Here is a 14,600-nt window from a genome sequence, read left to right on the forward strand (position 1 = left end):
TGTGCACTTATTTCACTATCCTTTGACAAAAGAAATTCCTTCTCATCTCTCATAAATGTGCAACCACTTAATTCCAAGATTATACCCTCTGGATCTAGACTGTCCAATTTCATGGCTGTGCATAATTATTGTGATATATAAACAAAACTACACCAGTGACAGTGCATAATTTGACATGTTTGCTTCATATCTTTCCTACATATCAGAGACTTTCAGTCGAGGCAAGATACCTAGAGGAGGTGATTCTTTCTTCTTTGCAATCATTTCCATTTCATTGTCTTAGACTTAGGAATTTCCTTCTCCTATCAGGTGCATAAAATTTCAACTGAACATATTGTTGTATATTATACAGAACACTGATCGAGCAAAGTCAGTTTAGTATTTTGAGTGTAAAAGTAATTTGGGCTAAATGCTCAATCAATAGTTAATGCAAATACTGTGCTATCAAAGTGCTCTTTGTCTCACGAGTGTGCATTTTTACATATAAATCCTTCCTCGATTTGCTGCTTGTATTCTTGTGAAAATGTAGTTTTTATGGGCAAGAAGTTTAGTATTTAACTAGCACAGGTAACTGAACAAACTGATGAATGAAGTGGCATTCTATTAGGTGGTTTGAGTCAGTGCTCGTCACTACCTTTGGAAGTCTGTCATTGAAAACTGCTTTCCATTGTCATTGTTTTGTGTTCTTTATAAGTTTATTTTCTAAACTTTTCCTGTTTCCTTTCTAAGTTGACTTCTTGTCAAAGACTCAATACAACAGCCTTCGGGCATCATCATTCACCCTGTCCAAATAAATCTGCAGTCAACTCAACTACCAATGAATGGATATCACTGACTGTTGGACTGTCCCCAGTCAACACCACAGCCCCTACAACACCTCCTTTTCCTGATAACCGGGTCTCTGATTTAGTTAATATTTTGTCAGTCACCTCCTATCAATCTGACCCAACGCCCTCTACAAATATTGCCTCCTGTGAAAAATTGAGTAATTTCATTCCAGTCACATCTACAACCAGCCTTCCCAGTTCACCTAAAAGTCTGCACCATCCAGTTTGTCAACCATCATCCCATTCCATCTTGTCTTCACCCATGTTTTCATTTCACACGATGCCCCATGGATATGATGCAAACATGAAGCAGAATGCAGAAAAACATCAGGAATTCCCTCAGAGGCTCAAAACTCTTTCCTCTGTCAATGGTAAAGCAACCGACACAATGGAAGTTTCTTTAGTTATTACAGAGCCATTTGAAAGTAGCTCTCTAGAGAAATTGCTCCAGGTCAGGGATGAACAGGAAGAGGAACTCTGTGAAGAATTGCAGTCAATCATCGATGGAAGCCAGTCAAAGAATAATGGAATTAAACACACATGTTTCTATGGGCATAAGTCGGATCCAAACAAGGAACTTCCAGCACTTTTTATAGAGGAAGATCCTAGTGAGGTCTGTAAGGCACCAGAGGCGCAGAGACAGAAGCCAGTTTTACCTGATGATCAGAAAGCAGCACGTATTGAAAATGAGGTACAAGTACCACGGAGAAAGAAACTAGTTTTGAAATAATTTACTTTTTATTTACTAAATCTGGAAAAAAATCTATGTTTTAACTTTTTAAAATATGTTTTAACTTAAACATGGAGCTAACTCATATTGTCTCAAAAGTAGCATGCTATTGTTGTCTTAAGGGACTTCATCTTTAAGAATAGGAATAAATACATGCCAGCGTGTTTATAAAAAATGATTGGTGTGTGTTAATATGTGATATCAGGAAATATTCAAACATCTGTCTATTTATATATTGCATGTGTTACGTTGACTACCACAATGGCATTTCTGAAATATAATTGTAATTAGAAGCATGTATTCAAAGTCAGTAGGCAAGTAAGAAATGGCGCACCATTTTCAGTTTGAATAGTTTGTCATAGTTGGTCCTTTTTTGTTATTTTCTTTTTCAACTCTTCTCTTTTTCTATAGACTGTTACATCTGGAAGTGACAAAACTCTTGCTTCTCCTTCCTCACTTTTGCCTGCTGCATATCTATCCCCACTGCCAAAGATCTCCTCCACTATACCTTTCTCTGCACCTTCACAACTCCCTCAACGACCCACATTCTGCACCAAATCCTCTTCCAGTCAGGAAGTTAGGTCTCCGAAGTTGAAGGTAACGTGGATCACATCAAGCACATATAGCTGGAAGTGAACTGCACAATGTGTTGTGGTTATTAAGGTTTTATCTTTGTTGTAAGGTGGTAACCAGTTTATAAAAGTTGGAATAGTAACCAGTATCACTCCATGGAGAGGTGTAGGGTTTGCTTTTGGTCACACTATCCCGGGCATCTGCAAGCAGAGGTCAAGCTACTTCCAACAGGGATGAAGAAAAACTGCCTACGAATCACCATCAGATATTTGGAGTTTAAATTGGTGGGAGCTAAAACATTAGAAAAGGTGATAAAACAGATAAGTAAATTTAATTATTAAGAATTTGCTTAAAAAAGACATAATTTGTTAAATATTTTCCTAAAAACATAGAAAATAGGAAACAGAATAGATTATGTGGCTGTTCGAGCCTGCTCCACCATTCAGTATGATCATGGCTGATCATCCACCTCAGTACCTATCCCACAATCAACCTTTCATTCCTTTAGACTTTAAATCTATGTCTCTCCTTCTTGAAAACATTAAAAGTTTTGGCCTCCACGCTTCCTGTCACAGACAATTCCGCAGGCTCACCACTGTCTGGTTGAAGAAATTTCTCCTTATCTCAGTCCTAAATGCCCTCCCCTACATCCTCAGCCAATTAACTCTGGTTCTCAGTCTCCCAGTCATTGGGAACATTCTTCCTGCATCTGCCCTATCTAGTCCTGTTAGAATTTTGTAGGTTTATATGAGATTCCTCCCTCGTTCTTATGAATTACAGCGAATATAGTCCTCACTGCACATGTCAGTTCTTCCAACCTAGGAATCAGTCTGGTAATTCTTTGTTGTACTCCCTCCAAAGCCAGAATATTATTCCTCAAGTAAGGAGACTAAACTGCACATGCTATTCCAGATTTGCTCCAGCTCCCAAATCCTCCCAATATGAAGGTCAGCATACCATTTACCTGCTTCACTGCCTCCTGCACATGCATGCTGACTTTTTGTAATGAGGTCTTGTTGCACCTCCCCCTTTCTCAACCCATCACAATGTAGATAATAATCTGCTTCCTGTTACCAAACTGGACAACTTCACATCTGTCCCCATTATGCTTCATCTGCCATGCATTTGCCCACTCACTCAACTTGTATACTGTATGTATAATTGAAGCATCTCTGCATCATCCTCACAGTTCACCCTGCCACTCAACTTTGTGCAATCTGAAAACTTGGAGGTAGTATATTTAGTTCCCTAAATCACTAATATATATATATTCTCTATCTATGTCAATGCACTACCCGCACACCAATGATCCCATGTACTTTAATTTCAACTTGAAAGCATCAGGACAATTCACAAAAATATTACTACAAGGGAAACAAGCATCTATACTGCATGAGAGAAGAGTTCCGAATGACAGACACCTTGCCATGAAGAAATGCACCCATTAATCCTTGCAGACAGTTAACTGCTAGTGTTTAAATTCAACAGATTTACTCTTTACAGGTTTAAACTTTAAACAAAACCTGTCAGCTGACAGTCAATTGATACTAATGGATGCATTCTCCATGCTAATTCTCTTGCCAAACAATCAGCACTCTCTTCTGATGTGGTATAAGCATTCATTTTTCCCCTGGACTTGGTATTTCTTGCAATTGTCTTGATGAGTGCAAGACAAAGCATTATAATAAAATGTCTGTCAGCAGTATTCAAATTTTGCATTCCCAAGTGACTGCCTATTAAGGAACAAGGAGGAATTCAGGAGATCAAGATAGCTCAAAACAATAACACAGGGTGCTATTAAAAATGAATAAAAAGCACTTTATATAAAAATAAATGAACGGCTTTCTTATCTCCAACATTGACATTTTTTCTGCATCACTTTAAAATAACAGATAAGATTAGGTGTTAAGTGTTACCTATCAACCTAATAATGTCATATTTGTTGACAGTTCCAGAAAAGATGATTTTCTATTTATTAGATTTGAATTACCTAACTTAGAAAACAATGGCAGAACTCAGATTTGAAGCTGTTTGTATTTTGACAGGTATTTCCGAAATCAAAATCACAATCAAAAGCTCAAGTTTACAGAATAATGAGAATAGTTTAGGCAGTGTGCCAATATGTTGCCAATAGAATTCCACACAGAGAGCTCTCATGCTCAATATAGCAAACATGCATATGATTGGAAACAAGGTGAAAAACCAATAAGTTATTGTTAACTAGAATCTTCAACCAATTTGGGTTACTCATAATAACTAGGGAGATTATAATGTGGTCCTCAATTTATTTTTTATTTAGATACGCCACTAGGGTTTTAGGACCACCACTGAAAACAGCCATGATCTTTAGATTAAATGAGGGTAAAAAGGTTTTATGAACAACCATTGAAAGAAGAAAGTGACTGTACTATCTGTGAAAACTGCATCTTTACATACTGTGCCTACTGTATGCATTTCTGTAAACTATTTTACTCTCCTTAAAGGATATTAATCTGATTTCACCATATTCCTTTCAGTTTTCCAAAGTGTTTTGAGCTCCCACTTAAATATCAGCATGTATTTCCTGCATAATTTGGAAAAATCATTTTGCGTACAAAGGTTGGGAGACCTCTTACCTTTACTTGTAGTTTAGGGACTGCACTGTCGTTTCACCTGCAAGATCTGGGTATTAAATTGGAATTTTCTGATAGAAGGAAGCTCTGCATTGCCAGTAACAGAAATATGCTTGGGCCATTTTAATCCAGCTGCCCTTAAGGCTGCACTGTAACACATCACAGATTAATTCCATAACATAACGGCTAGGGAAGTCCCACATTCATTCTCTGTTCTTTACTGAATTCATTGATATCAATGGCTGGGACAGTTAGCTGGTTACCTTTGTTTATGGGACTGCTGGATTAGGGTGGATTGAATCAACCAGGGTTTCTATTCCTGATCATTGACTATTGGAAGTATTAACAAGTGAACATCGGGTGAGAATAGAATGGTGTGTCCAACCAGGTAGCACGTTTAGACTAATTTTCAAGTTTGGCACATTTGATTGAAACAGTAAAGCGACCATAAACCATGGAATCATATTCAAGAAACTTCTTGAGGAGGAGAGAATAGGCAAAGTAGACAATCAAAAGTTGGTGATATAAATTACTTAAAGCATAAAGCCCAGATAATGTGTGCTTTTGAATAAGGCGAGGATACGATTTACTTTGGTTCAAAGACACTATAGTTTTGGTGTGAAGTAATTTTGTTTTACATCTGCAGTTAAAAGCTTTCTGATGCCTTTAACCAGAGTCTGATCCACTCTAGCATCAGTGTAATGAGGATTAGGAATTTCTGGAGCAGGTGCACTCACTCACATTCGCTTTGCCATTACTTTTTGGCCTCTTGACACTTTTATCTATGCTCAATGTGATAGGCTATCTTTTGGAAGCCAGAACTATTGTGCAACAATCTTATTTGATTTAGATGAAGAAATTCCAGACATACTTTGTGTTTCCAACATTTCTGTGCCATAATATTTGTGCCTACATATTTCTAATACTTTTCCTAAGTGGTTTGCTCTTTTGAAATAACTTTAACTCTAGGCAGTCAGATTGCAATTTTGTGGCTCTTGCAGACTGGATTGAAGACTGATGTAGCTATTGTTGGTAAGCCTCCTCGCAGCCCTGTGATGTCTAAGCGATCCTGTGGTTCACCTGTCAGGAGTAGTTTTTTACCATCTCATCGGGTAGGGGAATTGGGAAAGTGTATGCCAGACATGTGAAATTGTTTCCCTTTCTTTCTGATGTGTATCTGTGTGCATTGAACTAACAGTACTTTCTTTGACTTATTTTCTGATGCTCTTTGTTGCTTACTGGTGTGTTTTTATATTTTAGGATGCCCTGTTATGACTCATCTCCTCCCTGCTCCCACCCTAACACCCCACCATGTTGTAGTGTGCTCTGACAATATATGACAGTGCAGGTTACAGCAAGAATTATATGTTAAATCAGACAATTTTCAGAAAACTGATCGCTGTAATCATGAAAGAACATTAGACTTCTCAAAAATTGATCAGAGTATGAATCCGCCATCTGCTTATTTGCATGTTTATTGCTATCAGTATCGAGTTAATTTTAAAATGATTTTGGCTCACAGTCCTTTTGTGAAACTGCTATGTCTTTAAACTGTGCAAAAAGTCAGTTGTCCTTGCATTGAAAGCTATACTGTACCTGTTTTGAAATCACAAATATAACTCTTGACCATGATTAAGTCATTCTCTTTTCACATTATAACCATTAATATGTTTCCATTTAAAAAGGAGTGAGGGAAGACAGACTGGGGCCAGGAATTAATGAGGCTTCAAGGAACAAGCTGGGAATTGGGAGTCCTGGGGGTCAGCAAAATCCGATGGGATGGTCAGGACTGCTTGTTCGTTTTAGCAGCTAGATGAAAGATTATGAATAATCCCCTGGCCGTATTTTCACTTCTTTGTCACATGCGGAGATAATGGAGCAGTGCTCCATCTGTGGTTAAGCACATGTCAGGCAGCAGATATAGTGGCCACAATGCCATTTTCCAGTAATAATCCGAAGTCACCGTATAGAGGTTTATAAAATCATGAGGGGTAATAGATAGGGTTAATGGTAGGTGTCATTTCGCTAGCGTGAGGGATTTCAAGACCAGGGGGCGTATTTTTTTATGGTGAGAGTAGAGAGATTTTAAAAAAGACATGGGGGCAATTTTTTTTTACAGAGGGTGGTTCGCATGTGGACGGAACTTCCTGAGGAAGTGGTGGATGCGGGCACAGTCACAACATTTAAAAGACATTTAGATAAGTACATGAATAGGAAAGGATCAGAGGGATATGAGCTAGGAGCAGGCACATGGGACTAGCTTAGTTTGGGTTTATGTTCAGCTTGGATTGATTGGACCAAAGGGTCTGTTTCTGTGCTGTATGACTCTATGACTGTTGTTATGAAACCAGCAAATTAACTGCAAAGATTAGAATTATTCATTTCCTGCCAGAATGATGGGCCTGTCACCCAAAGAATCAAAGAGTCTATCTAGCTAGCCTTAAATACAGACAAGTACTCTTCCTCCACTGAATCCGCAAGTCTCCCCTCCATTCTTATGATGTTGAAAATGAGATTCCTTTCTTAGAAGAAGGATACATCGCTGACTAAAAGTGCATTGGTCTGTTGTGGTAGCACCTAGTCAGACTATTTTCTTCCTTTATTCTTCTGCGGGATGTGGGTGTCTCTCTGAAGGCCAGCATTTGTTCAGAGGACAGTAAAGGATCCTATTGCTCTCGAGTCATCGATTGTTGCAGAAATCTTGCTGAGTTGCTGAACAGCATTTGGTAGATGGTACATTCTCCTGCACGTTTGGCTGGTGCTGGGGAATTGAATATTAAGATGGTGGATGACCAATCAAATGTACTGCCTTATCTTAAATGATGTTAAACTTCTTAATTGATATTGGAGACACACTTACCCTGACAACTGGAGAGTATACAATCATACTCCTAACTCGTCCTTTATAGATGGTGCAGAGGCTTTAGGAAGTCAAGAGATGAGTCTAGACTCGTAACAGAGTTCCCAGCCTCTGACCTGCTCTTTCAGAGTCGAGACTGTGGTGCTGGAAAAACACAGCAGGTCAGGCAGTATCCGAGGAGCAGGGGAATTGAAATTTTGGGCAAAAGCCGTTCATCAGGAAGCCCCATTCCTGATGAAATGCTTTGCCTGAAATGTCAATTTGCCTGCTCCTCGGAGTCTGCCTGACCTGCCGTCCTTTTCCAGCACCACACTCTCAACTCTACTCTCCAGTATCTGCAGTCCTCACCTTCACCTGCCCTTATAGACACATGATTTAAATCGATTGTCTGGTACAGTGGGATGGGGTTGGCCAGCTAGGTTTGAGATCAAGAAAAATGAGGAGTCAAGTCACTGAATATATTCAAGAAAGAGAGATAAATTTTTAGATTTGAAACGCATCGAGGGGCATGGGGAGAAAGTGGAAATATGGCATTGAGATAGAGGATCAGCCATGATCATTTTGAATAGTAGAGCAGACTCAAAGGGCTGAATGGCCTACTCCTGCTGCTAGTTTCTTTGTTTCTATGTAATGCTATTGAACATAAAGAAGAGATGGATTCTTGCATGTTGGGGATGGATGTTTCCAGTACTTAACATACATGTTACTTTAAGGTTCGGGACTCACGGATTTCCCAAAATAAGCAGAGGAGAATTTAAGTACTCTTAAGGCAATTTGTAAGATTATTGTGAAGCACCAATTTAAATGTGATGCATAAGCTAAATAAACAAGAGGTACATAATCCACGAGAGGTGAGAATAGAATACCAAAACCCAGGGTAAAACAGTGTATTATGTCTGTAGCTTGTGATGGAAACATTCTGCTCTCAAGCGAAAGAGTTCAGAAACTGAAGAAGGCAGCTTCTTGATGAGGGACTGTCGCCTGTCTCCAAGCATCCATTAATAACATTTATTTCTAGAAGTTGGCTGTTTACCATATGTCTAATATTTGTTTGAATCCTTCTAAACAATTAATACAGGACAGATACCCAGAATGCTGATGGTGGGGTGGGTTGGGGGTGGGGGGAGTACACTGCTCTCTTGTCTATCACCTCAGCACAACTTTGTTTTAATTTACCTTGTGCTGGGAGCTATTTGTTAGCCTTTATTTGACACTTATATAGATAAGAGGGTACAAACCACTGCTGATTTATGAATCGCACATTTGAATCTGGTGACTTTGATATTTCTAGTGACTGTGACTTCCAGAGGGGTAAAAGATGGTCTCACACAATGTCTGTTAACTCCATAGTAATTTAATAATAGATTGAAAAATACAGTTTCGTACATCCTGAGCTGGAATGTCATGCCAGTCTAGCTGCACGAAGGCCAATTCATTACCTGAAGCGTTGGTTACAATTTGAACTGAGCCATGCACTTCTGACGCTGTGACAAAGCAGCACATGTTTATGCGACTCCGATGGACTTCTGAACTAGTGTCCTGGGCCTGAGATGATTGATCACCAACGACCCTTTCCCATTTTGGAAGAGAAAGTTGGAGGAGAGACAGCAATCATAACAACATCATCATTGCAGCATTTTGTTGCCGATGGTTGAAATTCTAATTTTCAACATTCACTTAGGAACATAAGTCAACTTTTCTGTGCTTTTTGGTCTTAATGAGTTAGAAATTTTAGAGTTTTGTGTGTTTTATTACCTTGGTGATCATCATAGCACAAAGGAAAGATTGAGTCCTAAAATTAATAGTAACAACATGGTTTTGTGAAAGAGAAATCATGTTTATCCAGTTTATTGGAGTTCTTTAAAGTTGTAATACAGACTGTGAATAAATGGAGCCCGTAGATATATTGTACTTCAATTTCCAGAATTTAACAAGATGCAACTTAAAAAAAAAATTGTACAAAGACAATTGTAGGGAATTATATATTGGCTTTGGAGAGAAGATTGGACAGCTGGCAAGCAGAAAACAGAGTAAGCATAAATGGATTGTTTTTGATTGACCAGTGTGATTCTGTTGGAGTATGGGTTTGTGCCTCAACTTTTCAAAATTTATAGCAGTGACTTAGATGAGGGTAGCGAAGGCCTGGTAAATTTGCAGGTGACACAAAGATATATAGCAAAGTATAGTTACAGACCAATAGATAGGTTGAGTAAGTGAGCAAAGTCTGAGCAGTTGGAGTTTAATGTTGGACAATGTAAGGTTGTTCACTTTGGAGAGAGGTGTATTACTTGAAGAGGGAACGACTGCAGAATTCTGAGGTGCAGAGGAATCTAGATGTTCCAGTACATGAATCACAAACATTAGTACATTAAGTACAGCAATTAATTAAGAAGACTAATGCAATGATACCATTTATTAAGGGCGGAATTGAACATAAAGGGAAGGATGTTATGCCTCAGTTAATACGGGGCATTGGTGAGACCACATCTCAACTTCTATGTGTAGTTTTGATCTTATTTCGGGAAGGATATAATTAGGTTAGTAGCTGTTCAGAGGTGATTTACTGGATTGATTTCTAGAATGAATAAGTTCGGTTATGAGGAAAGTGTGAGCTTATTTCTACTGGAAATGCCAGGTTGGTTTTCTCCAGTATCCTGAATGGTCTGGACAAGGTGGGTGTGGAAGGATCTTTCCTCTTGTAGGTGAGACCAGAACTAAGGGGCGTTGTTTCATAATTAGGGGCCACCATTATAGATACAAATAAGACCATTTTCCTTCAGAGGATTGTACGGTGTTGGAACACTCTGCCCCAGAAGGTAGGTGTGTGTGTGTGTGTGTGTGTGTGTGTGTGTGTGTTTTGTAGTGTGTGTGTATTAAATATTTTAAAGTGGGGTTGACAGATTTGATAGATTCTTGTTAATTTAATTGAGGAATAAAAACTGAAAAGGCTGAGTATTTTGTATTGAAAAGTACTATTCCATCCAAAAAGATAGCTGTTAAGGAATAAAGTGCTTATTGAAATACTGTGGAGTTTGTTGCCATTTTGAGTCTTCTTTCTTAGTGATGTAAATTAAGGAGGATTATCGCAGATATAGAGAGTGCCTATTGGACTAGAGAATGGTATAAGTTGTGTGATTTGCAGAAGCTATTTGAACCAAGAATACATATTGCTAGTTATTGGATTTTATTGCTTGTATTCAAGAGTTAACCACTGGTTTAACACAATTTTTAACACAGAAGGGAGGAATTAATTGTGTATGGCAAAACATCTCTGGCTTGGGCTACTGTTTTTCCACTTTAAAAACTTTGCTCTTCATACTGCTCAATACTAAATGGTTAATGAGGAGAGACAAAAATACATTTGTTTGGTCAGATAGGTCCTGAATATTGCTGAGAACAATGATGTTGTCAAAGCTTTTCTTCTTAAGTACATAAAGACAAACACAATAATGCCAAATTTCAAGCGATCACTTCATGTTAAACCACATGAGAAAAATGTACAGGTTGGTTGGCAGGTCGACTGTGATAGTCCAAAGCATTGCCATGGAGAATGCAGAAGGAAATATAACAGCTTGGAACCCAAGCTCCTAAAGCACCTTCTTTTACTTGATGATAACAGGCAAAGTACAGACTGCACTCAACCAGCCTATATTGGTCAGACCCAAAACAAAACATTTCCTGCTTGACATGATTCTGTGATGAGGCAGCACTTGCAGAACAGGACTGAATGCGCTAATAGCTATATCAGCAGTTAATTTAAGATGAGCTCACAATGTGCCTTATTTATTTGCTAAGTTGCATACATTCATATGCAGGGGTCTATTCTCTGCAAATGAAAGACAACAAGCAGGACTTATAAACTTAATGGTAAGGTCCTGGGGAGTGTTGCTGAACAAAGAAACCTTGGAGAGCAGGTTTATAGCTCTTTGAAAGTGGAGTCGCAGGTAGATAGGACAGTGAAGGTGGCATTTGGTATGCTTTCCTTTATTGGTCAGACTACTGAGTACAGGAGTTGGGAGACCATGTTGTGGCTGTACAGGACATTGGTTAGGCCACTGTTGGAATATTGCATGCAATTCTGGTCTCCTTCCTATCGGAAAGATGTTGTGAAACTTGAAAGGGTTCAGAAAAGGTTTACAAGGATGTTGCCAGGGTTGGAGGATCTGAGCTATAGGGAGAGACTGAATAGGCTGGGGCTGTTTTCCCTGGAGCGTCAGAGGCTGAGGGGTGACCTTATAGAGGTTTACAAAATCATGAGGGGCATGGTTAGGATAAGTAGACAAAGTCTTTTCCCTGGGGTTGGGGAGTCCAGAACTAGAGAGCATAGGTTTAGGGTGAGAGGAGAAAGATATAAAAGAAACCTAAGGGACAACCTTTTCACACAGAGGGTGGTACGTGTATGGAATGAGATGGTGTGGTGGAGGCTGGTACAATTGCAACATTTAAAAGTCATCTGGATGGGTATATGAATAGGAAGGGTTTGGAGGAATATGGGCCAGATGCTGGCAATGGGACTAGATTGGGTTGGGATATCGGCATGGACAGGTTGGACCGAAGTGTCTGTTTTTGTGCTGTACATCTCTATGACTCTGTAAGTGTATTCAAAGCTAAGATAGACAGATTTTTAATCTGTAAAAGAGTAAAGTGTTATGGGGAAAAGAGAAAAGTGGAGTGAAGGACGAGCCATGATCCCATTGAATAACAGAACAGATTCAATGGACCTACTTCATCTTATGGTCTTATGTGTTCAAGCCTTGCACCTTTTTTGAATTAATGGGGAAGGTACAGTCCTCTGTTGCTTTCTTCTTGACAACACCTCAGCCATCCAGCGTCAATCCTTTAATACCCTTTAATCCTGTGGTATAAATTGTGATTGTTCAAAATTTGGCATTCTTCCATTTATGCTGATGAGCATTGGACGAAAACCTTGGCAACATTTCTCTTCTCAGCAAAAGTACTTCAACCATTGTCCTCTTTCCACGCTAACCTTTAATTTCAGACATCCGTGTCATGTTTTATAAAAAGTACAGAATGGGTTTTGTTCGGAAGTTATCGATGATTATCATTGAAACAGATGCACACCCGCCAGCATTGTGGGATAAACCAGGCTCATTGTTCTTGACAGATTGTAAAGTGTTTAACTTTTTTTAAAGGATTTTAATTATTTTGCAGAGCAATATTATGTCTTCTCTCTCTTTCTCTCTCTCTCTCTCTGTATGTGGAATTATGGCATGCATGAGAAGTGATAGCATAAGCCCCCATTGCAGTGTGTAAACAAAGTGATCCGGTCTGAGGTTTGACTTTGCAGTGTTGCAATCTGCTCAGGGCTGCGCATGTGTTACGCATGATGCTACGTGTACAAAAGGCTCTTTGCTGCAGTTTTATTTTGGATTACCCCCCCCCCCCTCTACAGCTTCCCTTTTACTCATGTTTCATTTCAATTAGGAATGTCCCTTTTGTTTCCAGATGGGAAAGATTTCACAATCTTACTGAATACTGTAAGCTTGTCATTTAATAACAATAACAAGATAAATATATGTTTCTCCCATAGAATCAACAACCTTCCCTTGTTCATGAACGCTCACAGATTGGAGAGCCGTGAGTACACTTCTATTTTGTTCTGAATAAAATGCAGTTTTGAAATTAAAATTGAAGAGCCTATTAGAATTTTATATCCTGAACTTGCCACTGAAGTCCTGAGTTCAACAGTTGGGCAAAATAAAATGTTGACGTGTAAAAGGTCAGTTTTTTTTAATGTAGTAATACAAAGGTGTATAATGCTGAACTGTAAGGACCATACAGCACCAGAAACTATTCAATTAATACTCTGTATTCTGTAGGCAAACCTCCAATCACAAAACTTAGGCCAGATAGGTACTGTAGCCCCTTAAGCATAGTAAAATATACCAAAGCACTGAAGATTGATACCTGACTGACCGAACAGTGACTAAACGAAGAGAAAGGGTTGGAGAGGCAAAGAGATGTGCGTCTGGAATTCAGAGCTTGGAATTTAAAGTGACAAAAATGTGGCCAGCAATAGTGGGATTTTGGGAGTGAGGGATGCACAAAAGACTGGGGGTAGAGTAGGCATGAAATAGGGAGATGTCATGTTTGGAGTAATTTGAACATGGGAATAAGAAATTGAGGCAGCAGTATACCAGAGTTCGGTTGAGATCAATAATTTCAGGATTTCTGAGTGAATGGGATTCGCTCTGAGTCAGAATTTGGGAATAGCTCAAGTTAATGGAAAATAATGGGGTTGAGGGAGAGGGGAGGGTTGAGAGGATGATTTGGAGTCGTGTGAAAACCAGACCAGATAAGGATGACAGTTGCCTTCCCTAAAGGATTTTGAGACTTGATCAGCTCAGTCAGTAATAGTGCTGTTTTTAGGTGAGTGTTAGACTAATTGAGTCTGGATGTAGGAAGGTGATGCTTGAGGACAGGCTTTGTGCAGGAGGAATGGAAGAAATTGTAAGTTCACCCAAAACTGGCTTTGAGAGAGGTGGTAGTGAGGTAGAGATAGGTAACATCAGTATAAATGAAAATATTCACCTTTTGTCTTCAAATTATTTTATAATTGGTGGGGCCAAGGATACTCCATTGGGCGATTCAGGAGATAAAGGTGCAGGGATGGGAAGCAAATCAATTATAACAATTGACAAAAGTAACAAGTACTTTCTAATCAACCTGTTCAGAGAGAGATATGGGGATATGGGACTTGAACCCAGACCATCTGGTCCTGAATTAGGCACACTATCACCACAAGAACCCTTAGGAAGGCTATTAGTACTCAGCAGTTCAATGGAGGACAGATATTGATGAGAATGGTGTAGCTAACTGCCTCAAGGACTGCAAAAGGATTGCATGCATCTGTGACTTTCATGACTAGAATTTCAGCATTGAGGCTAAGTCAGAATTCAGATCAGAGAGATTCAAACATGGAATTATGGGAAAAATGATCATGGATACAGACGTCAAATAAATTTTTGTTCCGAGGA

At 39.1% G+C, this 14,600-nt stretch overlaps 1 protein-coding gene across 31 annotated transcripts in view; it reads left to right on the forward strand.

The window, feature by feature from the left end:
* The window catches only part of sorbs2b (sorbin and SH3 domain containing 2b), a 323,367-nt gene that overhangs the window by 288,785 nt on the left and 19,982 nt on the right, over positions 1–14,600 (forward strand). For 25 of the 31 annotated variants that reach the window (XM_088000723.1, XM_088000747.1, XM_088000756.1 and 22 more), the window contains 4 exons: positions 730–1,518; positions 1,969–2,154; positions 5,744–5,854; positions 13,154–13,200. In XM_088000723.1, coding sequence (XP_087856849.1) covers positions 730–1,518; positions 1,969–2,154; positions 5,744–5,854; positions 13,154–13,200 — 1,133 coding nt within the window. The remainder of the gene's footprint in view (positions 1–729; positions 1,519–1,968; positions 2,155–5,743; positions 5,855–13,153; positions 13,201–14,600) is intronic. The other 6 variants (XM_088000780.1, XM_088000816.1, XM_088000823.1 and 3 more) reach the window with 3 other exon arrangements.

This window comes from Chiloscyllium plagiosum, unplaced genomic scaffold (genome assembly GCF_037043375.1).
Source record: "Chiloscyllium plagiosum isolate Xiang-an unplaced genomic scaffold, Cpla_swu_hap1 HiC_scaffold_2, whole genome shotgun sequence".
In the NCBI taxonomy this organism is placed as follows: domain Eukaryota; kingdom Metazoa; phylum Chordata; class Chondrichthyes; order Orectolobiformes; family Hemiscylliidae; genus Chiloscyllium; species Chiloscyllium plagiosum.